Genomic DNA, 24001 nt, shown 5'->3' with positions numbered 1-24001 from the left:
CACCTAACAAGCATGTCTTTCGGGACTTGTGGGAGGAAACCGGAGCACCCGGAGGAAACGCACGGAGACACGGAGAACGTGCAGACTCCACAGTGACCGAAGTCGGGAATCGAACCAGGGACCCTGGATAATCTGCTTTTAAATTTCTGATTTGTTGTCAGAAACGTCTTCAGTGTGATTGGCTGCTTATCGTGCTTAATGCCCTCAGTGTTGCTGGATGCATGAAAATCCCCTTGACGTGCCCCAAATTCAAATTAATGCCATGAAAGGTAACATGCACGCCACAGGATTGCTAGGTCTTTGTGGGCAGCTTTCTTTGAGTCAGCAACGAGCACCCTCTTTTCACTGCTGACTGCAAAATGCAGGCAGTTGATTATTATTTCCTCAAAGAGGAGTTGTGAACAATTGTAGTAGGAAAATGAAAGAACATCTATCTAAGTCTACATTTTTGACAGAAGCCTCTTTATTTTTTGCTATTTGCATCTTAGAGTATCAACAGGACTAATGAGATTATTTGAATAAAAATGTAATGTTTGATCTAATGTAATAGGCTCCAGTTGCATTTATAATTTCAGTTTTCTTTGATTTTACCATCATATTCCCTCATTGGTATTTTTTATATTTTAGGCGGTTCTAGACAGCTTGATGTTGACCTCTGTTTCCCAGTTGTCACAAAAAATAAGACACGCAATGGAGAAAACTGCTCTGAAGATCAGGTAATCAAAGAACTTTACATTTTCATTTTTTGTTAATGGGAGGCCAAAAGTGAAGAGGGAGACAATTACAGACTATTCAAAATTGTACACTTGTGCAGTTTCCATAGATGGAAAATGGTTTTAGATTCATATCAATGTAAACCGTGCTAGGCCTTGAGTGGAATATAAATTGGCCAGATTGAATCTTGGCAAGTGGTGTCAGACAGCATAGAACAGTACAGCACAGTACAGGCCCTTCAGCCCACGATGTTGTGCCGACCATTTATCCTAATCTAAGATCAACCTAACCTACACCCCTTCAATTTACTGCTGTCCTTGTGCCTGTCTAAGAATCGCTTAAATGTCCCTAATACCTCTGACTCCACCACCTCTGCTGGCAGTGCATTCCACACACCCACCACTCTCTGTGTAAAGAACCTATCTCTGACATCTCCCCTATACCTTCCTAAAATTATGTACCCTCGTGACAGCCATTTTCACCCTGTGGAAAAGTCTCTGGCTATCCACTCTATCCATGCCTCATCACCTTGTACGCCTCTATCAAATCACCCCTCTGCCTTCTTTGCTCCAGTGAGAAAAGCCCTAGCTTCCTCAACCTTTCTTCCCAAGACTTGCCCTCCAGTCCAGGCAACATCCTGGTAAATGTCCTCTGTACCCTCTCCAAAGCATCCTTCCTATAATGAGGCGACCAGAGCTGGACACAATATTCCAAGTGTGGTCTAACTAGAGTTTTATAAAGCTGCAGCAAAACCTCGCGGCTCTTGAACTCAATCCCCCTGTTAATGAAAGCCAACACACCATACGCCTTCTTAACAACCCTATCAATCTGGGTGGCAACTTTGAGGGATCGATGTACGTGGACCCCAAGAACCCTCTGTTCCTCCACACTTCCAAGAATCCTGCCTTTAACCCTGTATTCAGCATTCAAATTCGACCTTCCAAAATGAATCACTTCACATTTATCAAGATTGAACTCCATCTGCCACTTCTCAGCCCAGCTCTGCATCCTGTCAATGTCCTGTTGTAACCTGCAACAACTCTCAACACTATCTACAACTCCACCAACCTTCGTGTCATCGACAAACTTACTAACCCACCCTTCCACTTTCTCATCCAAGTCATTTATTAAAAACCACAAAGAGCAGAAGTCCCAGAACAGATCCTTGCGGGACACCACTGGACACCGACCTCCAGGTAGAATACATTCCATCCACTACCACTCGCTGTCTTCTTTCAGCCAGCCAATTCTGTATCCAGACAGCCAAATTTCCCTGTATCCCATGCCCCCTAACTTTCTGAATGAGCCTACCATGGGGAACCTTATCAAATGCCTTACTGAAATCTATATACACCACATCCACTGCCTGACCTTCATCAATGTGTCTTGTTACATCCTCAAAGAATTCAGTGAGGCTTAGAGAAAATCCTGCATCCTTTTACTTGACGCTGTCGGCAGTGCAAAGAAAACTTTAAAATCATGTTTGGGTCTGGCTGGGATCTTCATTATTTTAAGTATTTCTGGAGGAGATCACTAATAGTTGGTTTTTAAAGCTGCAACATAAAGGGAGAGGACATCTGGGAAACCTGCTCCCTTGGTCTCCCTTTTCATACCTGGAGATCCAGCTAAGGGACTGGAACAAGGTGAGCTATCACAGGGATGGTAGGAAGAGGAATGCCTCTCCAACTAAGCGGACATGGATCAAAATGGCTAAAGTAATAGAAATCAACAACGTGTCCTCCTCCAACCTGGAGAGCATGTTCCAAAAGCATGTACAACCTCAAGTGAGTGTCACAGCATCTTGGGGTGCATAGCTTGTGCTATATCCCAAGAAGTATTTGGTCGGTGTTCTTGCAAGAAAGAGTTGAGATAAATTGCTAAAATCTTCATTTTGTCCGTGGCGGCTGGAGTGGCGCCCTGCTTTCGGTAACACAGTTGCTATTGAGCAGTTGCTATTGAGCATACAACTTCACACACTTGGTGATGTTGTATGCACAAATGATGATTGTGAACAGAGATGTCATTCTGGCTAAAAGTCTTTGCTCTGAGGTACAGATCATCAGGACTCACGGCTCACTTCTAAGAATTGCGGGATACTTTTATGGAGATGTTCAAGGTGCCTGAAGGAGCTTTTATAGTTGAGAGAGCACTTTCCTTGGTGGAAGCCCGTGTTCATTCTGTCAAGTTGCTGCTGCATGGCTTGTCATCTATCCTGATGGGTTTTGGGGAGGGGGACAGAGAGGGGCACACCACGAAGTCTGGTCCAATTTTCGGTGGAAGAGTTGTCAAGTGAGTTTGAAGATTGGCTAGCATGTTTCTGTAATCTCGACTTGGAAACTGGAGGAGGGTGTTTTCTGCCTTCATCCTCCTGTCTCATTTAGTGGGAAGATGAGTGAGCCGGGTGGGAGATTGGAGTTGGTAAGATTAGTTAATCCTCGCTGTGATTGAATATAGCTCCCCCAGTTAGAGGTAATCCCATACCGCTTTTTAAAATCTTTTTTTTCCTTTTGATTTGAATTAAAGAATCCGCACTTCTGTCCTTCGTCAGCCCAGACAGACTATTTGTTATCCTGGGGAGGACTGAGTTCTGTCTGACTCTTCCTTCGGGTCGAGTTAGTCTTTTCTCCTTGTATGGCTCTCTGTTTATTCATTTTCTGTACTATTGGAGCTGTCGGTTATTAGACCAGACTGAGGGGGAATCAGTATCTGTGGTTGAGAGTGGGGCTTCAATGTGACCCTGGGTACCCTTGGTATGGCAGTGGTTTCTGCAAACTGGTTTGGATGTCCCTTCCCTGGGGCACTCTTATTTCTTCTCTCGTCTGGGTGAGTATGGTGCTGGTCCTAGTTTTGGTATGGACTGGTAGAATGGGGCGGGGAAGGATGCTCTTGGGTTTTGGGGTAGGAGGACTCACCCTCCCACTCAAGATGCCCAGTTGGTGGGTTTCTTGACAATTCTTCTTTCTTTGGATCGGGGTCTCCTGGCTAGCGCTGGAGTGCTTTTCTTTCTTTCCCTGTAAGCGGGAGTGGTGCCCTACCCTAAATGGGGTTAGATAAGATAGGTGGGGGGGGGGTTAACCTTTGGCTGATTATCCTTCCGTTAGTTGTACGCTTCGTGGGTATCCTGTCATTCCCCTTGGGAGCATGTTGTCTGCTTGTCGGTGGGGTGGTCTTGGTTTATGGCCCCTCCTTGAGTGTCGTGATGAGTCAGGACCTGGGCTGGGTCCTGAGCTTTTATTGTCCAGAGGGCCAGTTCTGGTCTTTTCTCTCCTCCTCCTGTGGGAGACCCTGGTTTTGCGTAATACTTGGTCTTGTTGCTGCTGCTCTCCATTATTTGTTGACTATATGATTGACATTGATTCTGTTCCAGGTGTGGCTGGAAGTTCGATTGCATTTTGGATGTGCATGTAATTTCCCCTTAGAGCTGGGGTTTTCGTGGACTTTCTTTAGGTTTTTTTTGCAGAGGATGATGTATCCATTCTTGGCTTTTGCAAAGGTGCAGTAGTCTGATATCCAAGAGAGATGGCTATGTTGGGTTGCTGATGCCTGGGGTGCAGCTGGAGCAGAGGGATTTGTGTGTTGGTGTGCACCCGATCTGGCTCAGGGTAGTGCAGCATGGGAGGGTGTGCACCATGCTGCCATGCCATGCTTTTATGACTTTATCCTGCTCTTAAATTTTTCGATTCAGATTTATTGTCACATTTACCAAGGTACAGTGAAAAGTATTGTTCTGCGACTGTCCAGGCAGATCGTTCCATACATGAAAAATCTAGGGCATACGATAAATAAACAATGTATATACATAGACATCAGGTGAAGCATGCGGTGTATTGTGCTACAACAGTAGAGAAGATGCGTAGATCAGTTCAGCCCATAAGCGGACCATTCAGGAGTCTGGTAACAGCGGGGAAGAAGCTGTTTTAGAACCTGTTGGTGCGTGTTCTCAGACTTTTGTATCTTCTGCCCGATGAAAGAGAGAATAAACCTGGGTGGGAGGGGTCTTTTATTATGCTGCCTGCTTTCCCAAGACAGCGGGAGGTGTAGACCGAGTCAAAGAATGGGTGGCGGGTTCACGACTCTAGTTTCTTACGGTCTTGGGCCGAGCAGTTGCCATACCAGGCTGTGATGCAGTCAGATAGGATGCTTTCTATGGTGCATCTGTAAAAATTGGTAAGAGTCATTGTGGACATGCAGAATTTCCTTAGTTTCCTGAGGAAATATAGGCACTGTTGCGCGCGCTTGGTTGTAGTGTCGACGTGGGTGGACCAGGACAGATTGTTGGTGATGTTTACACCTAGGAATTTGAAGCTGTCAACCACCTCCACCACGGCACCATTGATGCAGACGGGCGCGTATGACACTTTGCTTCCTGAAGTCGATGACCAGCTCCTTTGTTTTGTTGACATTGAGGGACAGGTTGTTGCCATTGCACCATGCCATTAGCTTCTCTAGTTCTTTCCTGTACTCTGACTCATCATTGTTTGAGATCTGACCCACTGCTATCGTGTCATCAGCAACTTGTAGATGTGAGTTCCCTTGGTTTTCTGGTGGGGTCACGGGAATACACGGTTTCACCCAATGATTGTACCCAGCCAATGTGATGTTGTTCTCGTTTCATTTTGTGCCCAGGTATGTTGAGCCTTTTTTTTCTGCTCTCTTCACGTATGATATTATTTTGTAACTTTGCATCTGTTTCTAAATTGTCAAATTCCAGTAAATATACTTTGACAAAAATGTAAGTGGTTTTGAGGAAAATAAAGTGTTTGCCTTGTTCTATTTATTTAAATTATTGATTTAAAGGTCTGTTGCAGCTCAGATTAGCAGGATTGATTTCCACTTCAAACCTAACAGATCTGCATCATCTTGAGTTTGCACAGAATCATAAATCTTCTATTACTGAGGAAATATGGAACAGTAAAGTAGTTTTGCCATTGTGTGCATAGTACAACTAAACTGAGATAAATCTGTAAAAACAAAGCAATGTTTTTCCTTTTAAAAACTGATATTTTTATAGCAGCCTGTAGCTTGTTTACATTTTCTCGATTGTTTCCACATTAGAGATGCTTCTTAGATTATTCAGTAGTTTTCTTCCTGTACTAATTTTGCTTTATTGTTTGAATATGCCATATTGTAATTACAATTACAGGCTTCCTTCCTGCCTGCCTGACCCATTTGTGGCAGCCAGATTTCAGGCCTCAGTCTGCCTACTCAATCTGCCCTTTTTATTCTTTCAAGCCACCTTATTTCAGGCCCCCGCTTACCTAGGCTTTTTGTTTTCTCTGGTGGTTTAGATCTGATCTTGAACCTACAAATTTGGTCTACTATAAATCAGTGATTTTTCAATAAATATATTACAAAACATTAAGCAACATATCGTCTGACTTTCCATAGTCAATGCTTTGGGAGATACCTAGCAAGAACACGGTTTGCAAAGTGAAGTCTTGCACAACTGGGGAATTGAGCTGAGATCACGCAATTTATGGTACTTCCTATTTTATGGTGATTAAGCGCTATGCTGCAGATCATAGAACCCATAGAATTCCTACAATGCAGAAGGGGGCCATTCGGCCCATCAAATCTGCACAAACCCTCTGAACGAGCTCTACTTCGGTCCACTCCCCACCCTATCCCCTGCATGATCATGACCCAGAGATGTCAGCAAAGGATCTTGCATTGTAAATTTCAGTCTAGAATATTTAATTAAATTAATAGAATAATAGAATTAAGTAATAAAATATTTCATGAAATGATTTGTGATATTCAATAATTGATGTCAACATTGCAATAATATAACTACCTTGGAGATCTATTAAGGAAGTATATTACAGGAGCAAGAATAGTGTATGGCTTAACAGAGCATTCAACCTGGCCTTATCTGTAACTGCTTACTAGTTCATGCTCCCTTTTATCCACACAATTGTGAAATGCTCTTGCATCAAAGTCTCCAGAATACCAAAGAGCAGTGTTCATCCATTGCACTGACCTAGGTAGATGTGCAGTTTCAGTGGTGGCTAATTGCAGTCGAATTTAACTTTCATTTGTACCTTTGAAAAGTCATCGGTGTAACTGAAAGATCCAAAATAAATTTCCACAATAAGATATGAAGTCTGTTTATATTACAAGATGAGTAATCAGAGACCAGGCTAATGTTCTGGGAACTTGGGTTCAAATCTTTCCGTGGTAGCTGTGGAATTCAAATTCAATTAATTTAAAAGTTGGAAAAGTTAAGAAAGCTAGCCCGAAATGATAGTCACCATGAAGCTGTTGTTTTTGTTTTTTTAAAATATTTTTATTCTCCTTTTTCACATTTTCTCCCGCATTTACACCCATCAATAATAAACAATAATCAGCAAGATATGTCAGTCCCCATAATAACAACGATCCCATCCGCCCACCAACCCCCAAACATCAGCCCGCATGTTTACATAAACAAATGACAAAAAGGAATCAGGGATTACCCATAGTCACCCTTAATCCACACAACCCCCCCCCCCCCCCCCCCCCCCACCAACTAATGTTCGATGTTATCCAGTTCTTGAAAGTGCATAATAAGTAGTGCCCATGACTTGTAGAACCCCTCCGAGCTTCCCCTCAGTTCGAACTTAACCTTCTCAAGGGTCAAGTATTCCAACAGGTCCCCCCCGCCACGCCAGGGAACTGGGTGGAGAGGCTGCTCTCCATCCCAGCATGATCCGCCTTCGGGCAATCAACGAGGCGAAGGCTATGATATCTGCCTCCGCTCCCGTTTCCAACCCTGGCTGGTCCGACACCCCGAATATGGCCTCCTGGGGACCCGGGTTCAGTTTCACACGCACCACCTTGGAAATTACCCTAAACACCTCGTTCCAGTACTCCCCTAGCTTTGGACAGGACCAAAACTTATGAACGTGATCCCCCCCCCCTCCCCAGCAACGCTCACACACATCCTCTACTCCTTCAAAAAATCGGCTCATCCTCGCCCTCGTGAGGTGCACTCTATATACCACCTTGAGCTGTATCCGCCTCAACCTCGCATGTACCTAAACACTTCTCCCTGCTCTAGCCCATACTTCGCTTCCAGCTCCCTCAATCCTACAAACCGACCCCGAAGAAACAAATCCTTTAGCGTCTTAATCCCCTTCTCTTCCCATTTCCCAAAACTTCCACCCCACCTCCCTGGCTCAAATCTGTGGTTCCCCCAAATCGGCATTTCCCTTGACCCTAAACCCAACCCGAAGTGTTGGCGAAACTGCCTCCAGATTTTCAATGAAGCTATTATTACCAGACTCCCTGAATATTTCCCCGGAGCTATCTCCATGAAGCTGTTGTTGATTGTCGTTTAAAACCCATGTGCCTTCCTTACCTAGACTGGCCTACATGTGATTCCAGACCCATAGCAATGCCATTGATTATTGACTGCTGTCTGCAATGGCCTAACAAGCCACTCTGTTCAAGGGCAACAGATTCTAGCCCACATCCCAGGAAAGAAAAATAAAGTGTGCTCAAGTTGCACAATGATTTCCATGGCAAAGCAAAAGCAATAAATTGTTCAATGAGAAACCCCTTTCCCCTTTGAACAGTTTACTGTGCAGCATTTGTATCATTTAAGTTAATTTTCTTTTCAAAGGCATCACACCTGAAAATATGACCTCCGAAACATTACACCTCCGAGGTATTACGTGAATTGAGTAAAAGAATAGCCGTTAGAGGCTTGGATACACAATTCTATTCTCAATGGATAAGAAAACCTCTAATTAACATGAATAAGCACCACTAAACCATCCAGTCAAGTTAATAAATTCATCCATCATTTTCCTTTTTTAAAACGTTATGTTTAAGATGAGGTTGCTTTGTGTTGCTAAGGAGAACTATTCATGAGCACATAAGTAAATAAGAATACAGGGGGGGAATTGTCAATTTCTTTCCTTCCACTTTGTCCTAGCAGTGACTAATAAACATTTTCACTTGTTTTGTAGGATTTTGTTCAAGAATGAAGACAGAAACTGGGAAGAAATTGAAAACAAAATGCGATCTGAGAGCGAAGTTCCTATTTTGAAAACTTCAAATAAGGTGGGAAAAGAGATGCACTCTGCAGTGTACATCATAATTGCTTCCTTGTAAATTTGTATGCCTGTGCTTTACCGACTTTCTGGCTAGACTTCAGTTGAAAATGCCATCTGCGCCTTGCTGAATATTTGCTATAAGCAAACTATGGGTATGATTGTTTGGCTCACCATGTTGAAGTATTGTTGAGTGCGTGAATGCCTTTTGTTTACTGCACTAGCTGCCGTAAAGCAGCTAAGTTTAAAGGACCAAGTGAAATTGACTGGTCAGGGAGAAGGTAAGTAGATGGAATTTGGGTGGTTGGGAGCGGGGGAATGAGTGGGGGAGTAATTTGTGGTGTGTGGATCACTTAAAGTTTAATTTCGAAACATTAAAGCAGCAAAATTGAAAAATAGACAGTCTTAAAAAGTAGTACCCAGTTTAAGCTGCAAAAGGGATCGTTGTGTATTCCTTTAATGCCAGTGCTGCCAGTCATATAATCAACATTGGGAGCACAATTTTGAGATGAAATTTAAGGAAGATAATTAATTGAATAGTGTTTTTGTACAAGTTTGGTTCATCAGCATGATTTATAAAGGGTGCTGTTAGTGCTTGGAATTATTTTAATAAACTCAGTAGTAATGATTCAATTGTCACAATGGGCAAGACAGATTGAACATTTACTGAGAGACAGTTTAGGAAGGAAATTAAATGTTCCCAAACCGAGGGATTGAAAGTTATTTGGTAGTCTAGGGTAATTGCAACTACAAATTGAATTTCCTGTATTTTTGAACTGGCCTTAAGGCACTCAGAATTGCATCATTACTTATTTTTCAACTATTCACAATCGAGTTACAACACTGCTCAGATGCTTGTTGCTTGACTGCACAAAATTATTTTGTATAATTTTAGGATGGGTAACCCTGTTAACCAAAACCTTGAAGTGAATTATAATTACTAGCCCCAATAGGGACTACCTTAGTCTCCCTCAACAATCGGCTTACTTGAGTTCAAAACAGCCACTTCACACAGACGCTTATTTTAGGTCTGGTAACAACTTCTCCCATAATGAAGATGACTATCAAGAAATATTACTTTCCTCCAGATAGCCAGTTAAATAATTTATAGGCCAGGCTATGATGACTTGGCAATTACAAGTGTCAGGGGTCTCTCTTCAGAAATTGTATTTTCCCACTTTCAGAAAATACAAGAGACGTGAGTTCTTAAAAATATTTGCAGAAAAATAACTACAAGACATTCTACTTGGCTAACTTATTTACAAATTAATTAAAGAACTGTTTAACCTGCAATTCACTTTAAAATGGATATTTACATCGCAATATTATTGGCTATAAAAGGTAAACCTACTTCTTAGAGAATCCAGTGAAAAAGACTTTAAAACACAATGCTGCAGCTAAAATTAGTTATATTTATCCATCAAATATTTAAAGTAATGTTTTACCTTAAATCCCCAAGTGTTTCAGTTGCTGGGCAGCAGGACACAAAAAGCTGCCTACTTTAAGATAGCCAATCCCTCAACAACCAGATAACAATTGGACGATTCAAAATACATTTGAACCTTACTACAATACCTCTGATTTCTTGCAGAGAAACCAATATATTGAGACCCTTCTGAACTGGATTGCACTTCTTTAGCAAATGTGGGTGCTGCCTCTTTGATTACAGTCATCCTTTTTTAAAAAATATATATTTTATGAAAGTTTTTCGATCAAAAAGAATGTTCCATTTTTACAACTTTGTAACAAAATGTACATTGACCGTTATTTAAACAATATATTAAACTAACAACAAGTGCAGAAAAAGAACAAGAAAAGAGAAATAATAATACTGAAAAAATAAATATAAACAACTAGGATGGAAAGAGAAAAAAAAACCCAAACACCGAATACACCCTCCCTCTTCTCCCCCCTGGGTTGCTGCTGCTGTCTTTCCTGTTTTCCCTTATCGCTCTGCGAGATAGTCAAGGAACGGTTGCCACCGCCTGGTGAACCCTTGAGCCGAACCTCTTAGTGCGTATTTTATTCGCTCCAATTTTATAAACCCTGCCATGTCGTTAATCCAGGCCTCCACGCCCGGGGGTTTGGCTTCTTTCCACATAAGTAGAATCCTTCGCCGGGCTACGAGGGACGCAAAGGCCAAAACATCCTCCTCTCTCGCCTCCTGCACTCCCGGCTCTTCTGCAACCCCAAATATAGCTAACCCCCAGCTCGGTTCGACCCGGACCCCCACCACCTTTGAGATCACTCTTGCCACACCCACCCAGAACCCATGCAATACCGGACATGACCAAAACATGTGAGTGGTTCGCCGGGCTTCCCGCGCACCTCCCGCACCTATCCTCCACTCCAAAAAATCTACTCAGCCTTGCTCCCGTCATATGCGCCCTGTGTAGAACCTTGAATTGGATCAGGCTAAGCCTGGCACATGAGGACGAGGAATTTACCCTACTTAGGGCATCTGCCCACAGCCCCTCCTCAATCTCTTCCCCCAGCTCCTCCTCCCATTTGCCCTTCAGCTTCTCTACCATCGTCTCCCCCTCGTCTCTCATTTCCCTGTATATATCGGACACTTTACCTTCACTGACCCATGCCCCCGAAATCACTCTGTCCTGGATCCCTTGCGCCGGGAGCTGTGGAAATTCCCTCACCTGTTGCCTCGCAAATGCCCTCACTTGCATATATCGGAAGGCATTCCCAGGTGGCAACTCATATTTTTCTACCAATGCTCCCAAACTCGCGAACGTCCCGTCCAAGAACAAGTCCATCAACTTCCCAATTCCTGCTCGCTGCCAAGATTGGAATCCCCCATCTATCCTCCCTGGGACGAACCTGTGATTGTTCCTTATCGGGGACCACACCGAGGCACCCGTCACTCCCCTATGTCGTCTCCACTGCCCCCAAATCTTCAAAGTCGCCCCCACTACTGGGTTTGTGGTGTATTTTTTCGGGGGGAACGGTAACGGTGCCGTTGCCAGTGCTTTTAAACTTGTTCCCTTACAGGACACCATCTCCAGCCTTTTCCACGCCGCCCCTTCTTCTTCCCTCATCCACTTACATATCATGGACACGTTGGCGGCCCAATAATAGTCACTCAGACTCGGCAGTGCCAGTCCCCCTCTGTCCCTACTGCGCTGCAGGAACCCCCTCTTTACCCTCTGGATCTTTCCAGCCCACACAAAGCTCATAATACTCCTGTCCACTTTCTTGAAAAAGGCCTTTGTAATCAGTATGGGGAGGCACTGAAACACGAAAAGAAACCTCGGGAGGACCACCATTTTAACCGCCTGTACTCTGCCCGCCAATGACAGGGGCACCATGTCCCACCATTTTAACCGCCTGTACTCTGCCCGCCAATGACAGGGGCACCATGTCCCACCTCTTAAAGTCCTCCTCCATCTGCTCTACCAGTCACGTCAAGTTAAGTTTATGCAAGGTTCCCCAGTTCCTGGCCACCTGGATCCCTAGATATCGAAAATCCCTTGCTACTCTCCTCAGCGGCAGATCGTCTATCCCCCTGCCCTGTTCCCCGGGGTGCATCACAAAAAGTTCACTCTTTCTCATATTCAATTTATATCCCGAGAACTCTCCAAACTCCCTGAGTGTCTGCATTATCTCTGGCATCCCCTCCACTGGGTCCGCCACATATAGCAGCAAATCATCCGCATATAATGACACCCGATGTTCCTCTCCTCCTCCGAGCACCCCCCTCCACTTCTTAGAGACCCTCAGCGCTATGGCCAATGGCTCGATTGCCAACGCGAATAGTAACGGGGACAGGGGCCACCCCTGTCTTGTGCCCCTATGTAATCGGAAATAGTCGGATCGTTGCCTGTTTGTAACCACGCTTGCCACCGGGGCCCCGTACAGGAGCTGAACCCATCTGATGAACCCCTCTCCAAATCCAAATCTCTTCAGTACCTCCCACAGGTAGACCCACTCCACTCTACCAAATGCCTTCTCTGCATCCATCGCCACCACTATTTCCGTCTCCCCCTCCGGTGGGGGCATCATCATCACCCCCAGCAACCTTTGTATAATTGGCATTCAATTGCCTCCCTTTAACAAACCCTGTCTGGTCGTCATGTACCACCCCTGGGACACAGTCCTCTATCCTTGTCGCCATCACTTTGGCTAGTAACTTGGCATCTACATTTAGGAGGGAGATGGGCCTGTATGACCCGTACTGCAGCGGGTCTTTGTCTCGTTTCAGGATCAACAATATCATCGCCTCCGACATTGTCGGGGGTAGTGTCCCCCTTTCCTTAGCCTCATTGAAGGTTCTCGTCAGGAGTGGGGCCAGTAGGTCCACATATTTCCTGTAAAATTCCACCCGGAACCCATCTGGTCCCGGAGCCTTTCCTGCCTGCATGTTCCCAATTCCTTTAATCACCTCCTCCACCTCAATCTGCGCTCCCAAACCTGCCACCTCCTGCTCCTCAACCCTCGGGAACTCCAGCTGGTCCAGGAAGTGTATCATTCCCTCTTTCCCCTCCGGGGGTTGGGACTTTTCCAGCCTCTCATAAAATGACTTAAACACCCCGTTCACCTTCCCCGCTCTCTGCTCCATCCTTCCCTCCCCGTCCCTAACTCCTCCGATCTCTCTCGCCACCCCCCTCTTCCTAAGTTGTTGGGCCAACAATCTGCTCGCCTTTTCCCCATATTCGTATTGTATTCCCTGTGCCTTCCTCCACTGCGTCTCCGCCTTACCCGTGGTCAGCAGGTCAAACTCCGTCTGTAGTCTCCGTCTTTCCCTGTATAGCCCTTCATCCGGGGCCTCCGCATATTGCCTATCCACCCTCAGAATCTCCCCAATCAGTCTCTCCCTTTCTTTACCCTCTTGTTTCCCCCTGTGGGCTCTTATGGAAATCAGCTCCCCCCTAACCACCGCCTTCAGCGCCTCCCATACTACTCCCACCTGGACCGCTCCATCATCATTGACCTCTAAGTATCTTTCAATACATCCCCTCACCCTTCCACATACCCCCTCGTCCGCCAACAGTCCCATGTCTAATCTCCAAAGTGGGCGCTGTTCCTTCTCCTCTCCTAGATCCAGATCCACCCAGCGTGGGGCGTGATCTGAAACGGCTATAGCCGAATATTCCGTTCCTACCACTTTCGGGATCAGCGCCCTTCCTAGGACAAAAAAGTCTATCCGGGAGTATACTTTATGGACGTGGGAGAAGAAGGAAAACTCTTTACTCCTCGGTCTAGCAAATCTCCAGGTATCTACTCTTCCCATCTGCTCCATAAACCCCTTAAGCACCTTGGCCGCTGCCGGCCTCCTCCCGGTCCTAGATCTGGACCGGTCCAGCACCGTTTTGAGTCCCCCCCCCCCCCCCCATTACCAAATATCCCATCTCTAGGTCCGGGATGCGCCGCAACATACGCTTCATAAAACCCGCGTCATCCCAGTTCGGGGCGTATACGTTCACCAGCACCACCGCCTCACCTTGCAATCTGCCACTCACCATCACGTACCTGCCCCCACTGTCCGCCACTATGGACTTAGCCTCAAACGATACCCGTTTCCCCACCAGTATTGCCACCCCTCTATTTTTCGTATCTAAGCCTGAATGGAATACCTGTCCCACCCATCCTTTCCTTAATCTGACCTGATCCGCCAATTTCAGGTGCGTCTCTTGAAGCATAACCACATCCGCCTTCAGTCTCTTTAGGTGCGCAAATACCCTTGCCCTCTTAATCGGCCCATTCAGCCCTCTCACGTTCCACGTGACCAACCGGGTTGGGGGGCCCTTTACCACCCCCCCCCACAATCATCGACTAGCCATCCCCGTTTTTAAAGCAGCTCCTCACCTGGGTCCCACGCACCCGTTTGTCCCCCAGACGGCACCCTCCCGTCCCGACCATTCCATCCCGTATCAGCTCCCCCTTACCCTCAGCAGCAGCAACCCAGTTAGTCGTCGTGTGTCTCTCTCTTCCCCCCCCACCCCGCTAGATTCCCTTCTAGCTTGATTGCTCCCCCCATATTGCTTCCGGGAGTCAGCAAACTCTGGCTGACCTCGGCTTCCCCCGTTTACCCTTGGCCTCCCTGCGTGTGAGGCCCCCTTCCTTCCTGCGCCCACTTTTCCCACCGCAATTTCCATAGCGCGGGGAAAAAAAACACGCGCTTCCCTCTCGGCCCCGCCCCTAATGGCGCAGCTCCCTCTCCCCTGTCCTCTTCCCCACCAGCGCCCACATTTCTTCGTGTCCCCCACCCTCGGGGGGGGGGGGGGGGCGGAGAGAAAGAAAAAAAATTCTCCCGTCTAACATTTTTACAGATAAACCCTCCCCCTCTCCCCCTTTGCATTTCTTTACCACCACCCCGCTACTTCTTTCCAAACATCAATTCCTCAAATCATCTAGTCCAACTTCTCTTCATGAATAAATGTCCACGCCTCCTCTGCCGTCTCAAAGCAGTGGTGTTTGCCCTGGTGTGTAACCCAGTCTTGCCGGCTACAGCATTCCAAATTTTACTTTCTTCCTGTGGAGCACCGCCTTCGCCCGATTGAAACTCGCCCTCCTTCTCGCCACCTCCGCACTTCAATCTTGATACACGCGGATCACCGCGTTCTCCCACCTGCTACTCCGTGTCTTCTTAGCCCATCTCAGGACCATCTCCCTGTCCTTGTAGCGGTGGAACCTCACCACTATTGCTCGCAGTATTTCCCCTGCCTTTGGTCTTCTCACGAGGACCCGGTATGCTCCCTCCACTTCCAGGGGGCCCGTTGGGGCCTCAGCTCCCATTAAAGTATGGAGCATCGTACTCACATACGCCCCAACATCAGCTCCCTCTGTCCCTTTGGGAAGACCCAAAATCCTTAGATTCTTCCTCCTCGAGCTATTTTCCAGGGCTTCCAGCCTTTCTATGCACCTCTTATGTAGTGCCTCGTGCGTCTCCGTCTTCACCACTAAGCCCTGTATCTCGTCTTCATTCTCGGCTGCCTTTGCCTTCACTCCACGGAGCTCCATCGCCTGGGTCTTTTGCGTCTCCTTCAATCCCTCAATCGCCAGCAACATCGGCGCCAGCACCTCCTCCTTGAGCTCCTCCACACATCGTTGGAGGAACTCCTGCTGTTCCGGGCCCCATACCATCTGGGCTCCCTCAGCCGCCATCTTGCTTCTCCCTTCTCTTCTCTGCCGTTGCTCCAGAGGATCCTCCGCAATCTGGCCACTACTATCGCTTCTTTCCATCCACACCCGGGGGGACTCCTTCCTTTGTCGCCTCACACTGGGTTTGGCCGTAAAAAATTTCCGTTGGGGCTCCCGATAAGAGCCCAAAAGTCCGTTGAAACGGGAGGTGCCGAAACGTGCGGCTTAGCTGGTCATTGCTGCAACCGGAAGTCGATTACAGGCATCCTTGATTAGTCCTTATAATTCACTTATTGTTTAATTGTTACTGCAACAATTGTTTATTCCTGTCTGGCACAAAAGTAAAATGGGAAAGGTGGCCAATCCATGGCTAACAAGGAAAATTAGGGATATTATTCGATCCAAGGAAATAGCATACAAATTGGCCAAGGAACCAAGAAAAACAACTGGTTTGAGGATTGGGAGCTGTTTAGAATTCAGCAAAGAAGGACCAAGGGATTGATTAAGATGGGAAAATAGAATACGAAAGTAAGCTTGCAGTGAACATCAAAACTGACTGTAAAAGTTTCTATAGGCACGTGAAGAGAAAAAGATTGGTAAAGACAAATCAAGAAACAGTTAGATATTGCACTTGGGTCAATGGGGATCAAAGAATATGGGGGGAAACGGGATTAGGCTATTGAGTTGGATGATCAGCCATAATGAATGGTGGAGCGGGCTTGAAGGCCAAAAGGCCTCCTCCTGCTCCTATCTTTTCTATGTTATTTTATCTACACTGTGAGTCGATAGCTGGTCAGTGCAGTTACAATATATTCTAATATCATTCCTGATTAGTTGCTATTAGTGACTTGAAACTTTTGCCAGAAAAATATGATTTTTAAAAGTTTGTTTCTTCTCCAGCTTACAGTATTTATTTTTGTAACAGGCTGTTTGACCGTGTCCAATTCTGATTCATTGAGCTAAGTTCTAGGGATGTCTTAATAGATAGCGGTAATGGTACTAAGCGGTGTCATCATTAATCTTCCCTAAATTTCCCTTGCTAGTGAATAAGGCAATCAAGCTTATCTCTAATTCCAAAAAAGGCCTCGTAATGCCTGCAGATGGTAACATCTAGTTCTGAGGCTGGTGCTGCCCATTTTCTGTATGAAGCCTTCTAGGTAAAAACGGCCATGTATAACATCATAAATATTTATGGAGCACAATTCTACCACTGTGTGCACTGGGCGAGACCGGTGAATCCCTGGAGAGGCCCAAAACACGGCAGGCGTAAAGCCTCGCGTGAGTCACCTAACTCGCGCTGCTCTCCGCTGACTAGTACTAGTCTTCACAAGCGGAGACCAGTTATGGTGCTCACTCGAGAGGAAATTGGACCCCCTGGGTGGTCGAGGACAGGACAGTGCCCTGGCACTCACCCAGCCGTGCCGGCCTGGCGATTCTTGGGTGCTGGGGCCTGAGAAGGGCCATACCCATGAAAGGGGGGTGAGGCGGTTATGGAGGGAGGGGGAAAAGGGGGCTCAGAAAAAGGAAGGTCCCTCCGTGACCCCAAAGCATGGTGCCCTTACTGGAAGGGGGTGTAAATGTCCATGTCTACAGGGGCTTGCATTGTCCATGGCTGGGGTGTGCGGGGGACCTTCAAGCTCACTTCAAGATCAGGGCACCCCTTCAAATTGGTGCCCCGATCTCTTGAGCAAGTGTCTTGCTGCCGAGTTCAGCTCATCACTGCTGAAAAAATTTCTAAGTGTGGGCTGGACCAGGGAGAAACTCCCTAAGGCCCAAAAAACTATGTGTGGCTGAATACCGGCAATGCAGCACGATAGCATTGTGGATAGCACAATTGCTTCACAGCTCCAGGGTCCCAGGTTCGATTCCGGCTTGGGTCACTGTCTGTGCGGAGTCTGCACGTCCTCCCCGTGTGTGCGTGGATTTCCTCCGGGTGCTCTGGTTTACTCCCACAGTCCAAAGATGTGCAGGTTAGGTGGATTGGTCATGATAAATTGCCCTTAGTGTCCAAAATTGCCCTTAGTGTTGGGTGGGGTTACTGGGTTATGGGGATAGGGTGGAGGTGTGGACATTGGGTAGGGTGCTCTTTCCAAGAGCCGGTGCAGACTCGATGGACTGAATGGACGCCTCCTGTACTGTAAATTCTATGATAATCTATGATCTCAACCAAAAAGCCTGCCAGAAACACCCTGCAAAACTCACCCAAAATAACACTTTAGAAATGTTTTGGTTGAATCGCACCAATGAATTTGACTTATTTATTCAGTTATTTCCATTACAACCTCCTTTTTTGCCAGTAATTATGTATAGATAATATTGATCTAGTCGCAGTTTCAATAAACATTTACATCTTGCTGTCTTTATTCCTAATTCTAGCCTTGCAGCACTCCCCATTCAATTAGTAACCGTGAAAAATTGTGATAAGGCGTTGCATTTGTGTTCCTGATTCTCGACTTGTATGTTCATAATCTCACTTCAACCTTTGAAAATGAAGGTGCCAAGAAAGAAAGAGTTAAAGGTCATAGTGCCTTTAATGACCTTGTTCTTTACTATTAAGCCCTTTTGAAGTGTAATCACTGTTGCAATGTAGGAAACACCGCTTCGAATTCTGGTATGGGATCATTTATGTCCACATAAGAGGCTAGGCAGGGCCTCAGTTTAACATCATGCCAAAATAACTGTGCCATTGACAGTGCAACACTTATTCAGTCTGGCACAGAAACACAAGCCTGGAAGATGTGCTCAGTTCTCTCGCGTAGGTCTTAAGCTACAACTTTCTGATTCCATGGTGAGAGCGCTACCATAAGCTAAGGCTGAAACTAAACAGATTGTAGCATATAAGGGAATACTGCCGTTAAATTCACACGGAGAACTATCTAGTCTATTGAGATATCCCCTATGAAACCATGTCGTTCAATGATTCATGTTTGCATGGGGGGATTTTGTAGTACACTGGGAATGGTTGAAGGAATAAGAGACTTGTTGTCAACTAAAAGACTAAAGTGTGTGATATGGGAAACTCGTGAAAAACTATATCTGTATCTTGTATTTGAAATTTGCCTGTCCTTCCCAAGAAATCTGATTATTTTTTATCTGATTTCTTTTTTTTAAATATATTTATTAAAGTTTTTTAACACAATTTTTCTCCCTTACAAACCCCCCATCGTAACAAAAAAAAAAGAGAAATCGCGCAGAGCAAGATATATACATGGCAAAATTATATATTTACACAGCTTTGTACACTGGCCCTCACCCGTAAATGCCAGTTTCCGCAACCCTTCATGTTATCTCTTGCTCATCCACCCTCCCAGGCAGTTCCCCCCCCCCCCCCACCCCCAAGGTTGCTGCTGCTGCTGACCGACCTTCCTCTAACACTCCGCGAGATCGTCTAGGAACGGTTGCCATCGCCTGTAGAACCCCTGCGCAGACCCTCTCAAGGCGAACTTAATCCTCTCCAACTTTATGAACCCAGCCATATCATTTATCCAGGCTGGGGGGCTTCGCCTCCTTCCACATTAGCAAGATCCTTCGCCGGGCTACTAGGGACGCAAAGGCCAGAATGCCGGCCTCTTTCGCCTCCTGCACTCCCGGTTCGTCCACTACTCCAAATATTGCTAGCCCCCAGCTTGGCTTGACCCGGACTTTCACCACCTGAGATATTGCTCCCGTCACTCCTCTCCAGAACCCCCCCAGTGCCGGGCATGACCAAAACATATGGACATGGTTCGCTGGGCTCCCTGAGCACCTTCCACATCTGTCCTCTACCCCAAAGAACCTACTCGCCCTCGTCAAGTGCGCTCTGTGGACCACCTTAAATTGTATCAGGCTGAGCCTGGCACACGAGGAGGAGGAATTAACCCTACCTAGGGCATCAGCCCACAGACCTTCCTCGATCTCCTCCCCCAGCTCCCCCTCCCATTTACCCTTCAACTCTTCTACCAGCGCTTCCCCCTCTTCTTTCAACTCCTGATGTATTTCCGACACCTTGCCCTCCCCGACCCATACACCCGAGATCACCCTATCTTGAACTTCTTGTGCCGGGAGCAACGGGAATTCCCTCAACTGTCGCCTCACAAAAGCCCTCACCTGCATATATCTAAAGGCATTTCCCGGGGGGTTTTATCTGATTTCTTAAAGGTCGATCTAGGGCTTTTGATTGGGGCTATTTGGAATAGACATGGAACGTAGAGAATAGGAGCAAGAGGAGGGCATTCAGCCCTTCAAACCTGCTCCGCCATTCATTATGATCATTACTGATCATCAACTCAATAGCCTGATCCCGCTTTCCCCCCGCCCACCCATATCCTTTGATCTCCTTTGCCGAAGTGCTATATCTAAATGCTTCTTGAAAACATGCAATGTTTTCTCAATTCACCGGGCGGACTGCACGGCATCATCAGGCAAAGCGAAGGGTGGAGGGGTGTGCCTCCTCATCAACTCCTCCTGGTGCTTGGATGTAGCGACCCTGGCGACCTACTGCTCCCAGACCTGGAATACCTAACCGTGAAGTGTCGCCCATATTATCTTCCACGTGAGTTCACTTCAGCCATTATCACAGCGGTCTACATCCCACCCCAGGCAGAAGTGAGGAAGGCGCTGGACGAACTATACACAGTAATAAACAACTACGAAACCGAACACCTGGAGGCTTTGTTCATCGTGGCTGGAGACTTCAACAAGGCCAACCTCAAGGGTGTACTGCCAAAATTCCACCAGCACATCTCCTGTCCCACCAGGAGCGACAACACTCTTGACCACTGCTACTCAAAAATCAAGGGCGCCTACCATTCCATCCCCCGACCGCACTTTGGGAAATCAGACCATAAGATGGTGCTCCTTCTCCCGGCATACAAGCAGAAACTCAAGCGGGAGAATCCAGCTCAGAAGGTTGTGCAGTGCTGGTCCGAGGTGACAGAAGAGCTCTTACGTGACTGCTTAGAGACAGTGGACTGGTCCATATTTAAGAACTCAGCGACCAACTTAAATGAGTATGCCACCACCGTCACAGACTTCATCAGCAAATGTGTGGACGACTGCCAAAGAGAGCAGTACGTGCGTTCCCCAACCGGAAACCATGGCTCAATCGCGAGATTGATTCCCTACTGAAGGACAGATCTGAGGCGTTCAAGTCAGACGACGCTGACCTATCATTGGTCAACCTATCATTTGCCTTCATTGGCCGGGGCATTGAGTATAAGAATTGGCAAGTCATGTTGCAGCTGTATAGAACCTTAGTTAGGCCACACTTGGAGTATAGTGTTCAATTCTGGTCACCACACTACCAGAAGGATGTGGATGCTTTGGAGAGGGTGCAGAAGAGATTTACCAGAATGTTGCCTGGTATGGAGGGCATTAGCTATGAGGAGCGGTTGAATAAGCTCGGTTTGTTCTCACTGGAACGAAGGAGGATGAGGGGAGACCTGATAGAGGTATACAAAATTATGAGGGGCATAGACAGAGTGGATAGTCAGAGGCTTTTCCCCAGGGTAGAGGGGTCAATTACTAGGGGGCATAGGTTTAAGGTGAGAGTGGCAAGGTTTAGAGTAGATGTACGAGGCAAGTTTTTTACGCAGAGGGTAGTGGGTGCCTGGAACTCGCTACCGGAGGAGGTGGTGGAAGCAGGGACGATAGTGACATTTAAGGGGCATCTTGACAAATACATGAATAGGATGGGAATAGAGGAATACGGACCCAGGAAGTGTAGAAGATTGTAGTTTAGTCGGGCAGCATGGTCGGCACGGGCTTGGAGGGCCGAAGGGCCTGTTCCTGTGCTGTACATTTCTTTGTTCTTTGTTTATACAAGCAATCCAGGTACGACCTCCTCAAAGCCATCCGAGATGCCAAGAGAGAATATCAAACCAAGCTAGAGTCACAGACAGATTCTCGGCGGTTGTGGCAAGGACTAAACAACATAACGGGTTACAAAGCGAAGCCGAACAGTATCTCTGGCAGCAGCGCACCCCTCCCCGATGAACTCAATGCATTCTATGCTCGGTTCGAGCAGGTAACCAACAATTCGCTGTCGAGTGCCCCAGCAGCCCATAATTCACCCATACCCACCATCACAGCTTCCGAAGTCAGATTGGTCTTCCTGAAAGTGAACCCTCGGAAGGCAACGGGCCCGGACGGGATCCCTGGTCGTGCACTCAGAGCCTGCGCGGACCACCTGGCAGAGGTATTCACGGGCATCTTTAATAACCTGTCCCTACTCCACTCCGAGGTCCCCACCTGCTTCAAGAAGACCACCATCATACCGGTACCAAAGAAGAACCAGGCAACGTGCCTCAATGACTTCCGACCAGTGGCCCTGACTTCAGTCGTAATGAAGTGTTTCGAGAGGTTGATCATGAAGCGCATCACCTCCATACTCCCAGAACGCCTTGATCCACTGCAATTCGCATACCGCTGCAACCGGTCCACATCAGACACCATTTCCCTGGCCCTACACTCATCCCTAGAGCATCTCGAAAACAAGGACTCCTACATTAGACTCCTATTTATTGACTACAGCTCTGCCTTCAACACCATAATCCCAGCCAAGCTCATATCAAAGCTCCAAAACCTAGGACTTGGCTCCCCACTCTGCAACTGGATCCTCGATTTTCTGACCAACAGACCACAACCAGTAAGAATGAACAACAACACCTCCTCCACAATAGTCCTCAACACCGGCGCCCCGCAAGGCTGCGTACTTAGCCCCCTACTCTACTCCCTGTACACGCACGACTGCGTGGCAAAACTTGGTTCCAACTCCATCTACAAGTTTGCTGACAATACGACCATAGTGGGCCGGATCTCGAATAACGACGAGTCCGAATACAGGAGGGAGCTAGAGAACCTAGTGGAGTGGTGTAGCGACAACAATCTCTCCCTCAATGCCAGCAAAACTAAAGAGCTGGTAATTGACTTCAGGAAGCAAAGTACTGTACACACCCCTCAGCATCAATGGGGCCGAGGTGGAGATGATTAGCAATTTCAAATTCCTAGGGGTGCACATCTCCAAAAATCTGTCCTGGTCCACCCACGTCGACGCTACCACCAAGAAAGCATAACAGCGTCTATACTTCCTCAGGAAACTAAGGAAATTCGGAATGTCCACATTAACCCTTACCAACTTTTACAGATGCACCATAGAAAGCATCCTATCGGGCTGCATCACAGCCTGGTATGGCAACTGCTTGGCCCAGGACCGCAAGAAACATCAGAGAGTCGTGAACACCGCCCAGTCCATCACACGAACCTGCCTCCCATCCGTTGACTCCATCTACACCTCCCGCTGCCTGGGGAAAGCGGGCAGCATAATCAAAGACCCCTCCCACCCGTCTTACTCACTCTTCCAACTTCTCCCATCGGGCAGGAGATACAGAAGTCTGAGAACATGCACGAACAGACTCAAAAACAGCTTCTTCCCCACTGTCACCAGACCCCTAAATGACCCTCTTATGGACTGATCTCATTAACACAACACCCTGTATGCTTCATCCGATGCCAGTGCTTATGCAGTTACATTGTGTACCTTGTGTTGCCCTATTATGTATTTTCTTGTATTCTCTTTTCTTCTCATGTACTTAATGATCTGTTGAGCTGCTTGCAGAAAAATACTTTTCACTGTACCTCGGTACACGTGACAATAAACAAATCCAATGTTTTGGCTTCAACAACTTCCTGTGGTAATGAATTCCACAGGCCAACCACTCTCTGGGTGAAGAAATTTCTCCTCATCTCTGTCCTGAATGGTCTACCCCATTATCAGCAGACTGTGACCCCAGAGACTTCAGCTCATTGACTAGGATGATAATTCATCCTATCATTGACTAGGATGATAATTCAGGGGCTGGTTTAGCTCGGGGGGCTAAATCGCTGGCTTTTAAAAGCAGAGCAAGGCAGGCCAGCAGCACGGTTCATTTCCCGTACCAGCCTCCCCGAACAGGCGGCGGAATGTGGCGACTAGGGGCTTTCCACAGTAACTTCATTGAAGCCTACTCGTGACAATAAGCAATTTTCATTCAGTACTGAGGGAGTGCTTCACTGTCAGGAGGTGTTGCCTTTCAGATTAAATATTTGATCGATGTCCTAATTTCCCTCTCGAGTGGATGTGAAAGACCCCATGGCACTATTTGAAGAAGAACAAAGGAGTTGGCCTAATCAACATTTATCTT

The 24001-nt window shown here is 46.8% G+C and overlaps 1 protein-coding gene across 16 annotated transcripts in view; it reads left to right on the top strand.

Annotated features, from left to right (window-relative positions):
- cep170aa (centrosomal protein 170Aa) overlaps positions 1–24001 on the top strand; it is a 257407-nt gene that overhangs the window by 203203 nt on the left and 30203 nt on the right. For all 16 annotated transcript variants that reach the window (XM_072512604.1, XM_072512598.1, XM_072512607.1 and 13 more), the window contains 2 exons: positions 628–716; positions 8667–8760. In XM_072512604.1, the coding sequence (XP_072368705.1) occupies positions 628–716; positions 8667–8760 (183 nt within the window). The remainder of the gene's footprint in view (positions 1–627; positions 717–8666; positions 8761–24001) is intronic.

This window comes from Scyliorhinus torazame, chromosome 1 (assembly GCF_047496885.1).
Source record: "Scyliorhinus torazame isolate Kashiwa2021f chromosome 1, sScyTor2.1, whole genome shotgun sequence".
Classification (NCBI taxonomy): domain Eukaryota; kingdom Metazoa; phylum Chordata; class Chondrichthyes; order Carcharhiniformes; family Scyliorhinidae; genus Scyliorhinus; species Scyliorhinus torazame.
This window is presented reverse-complemented; position numbering and strand designations above follow the sequence as displayed.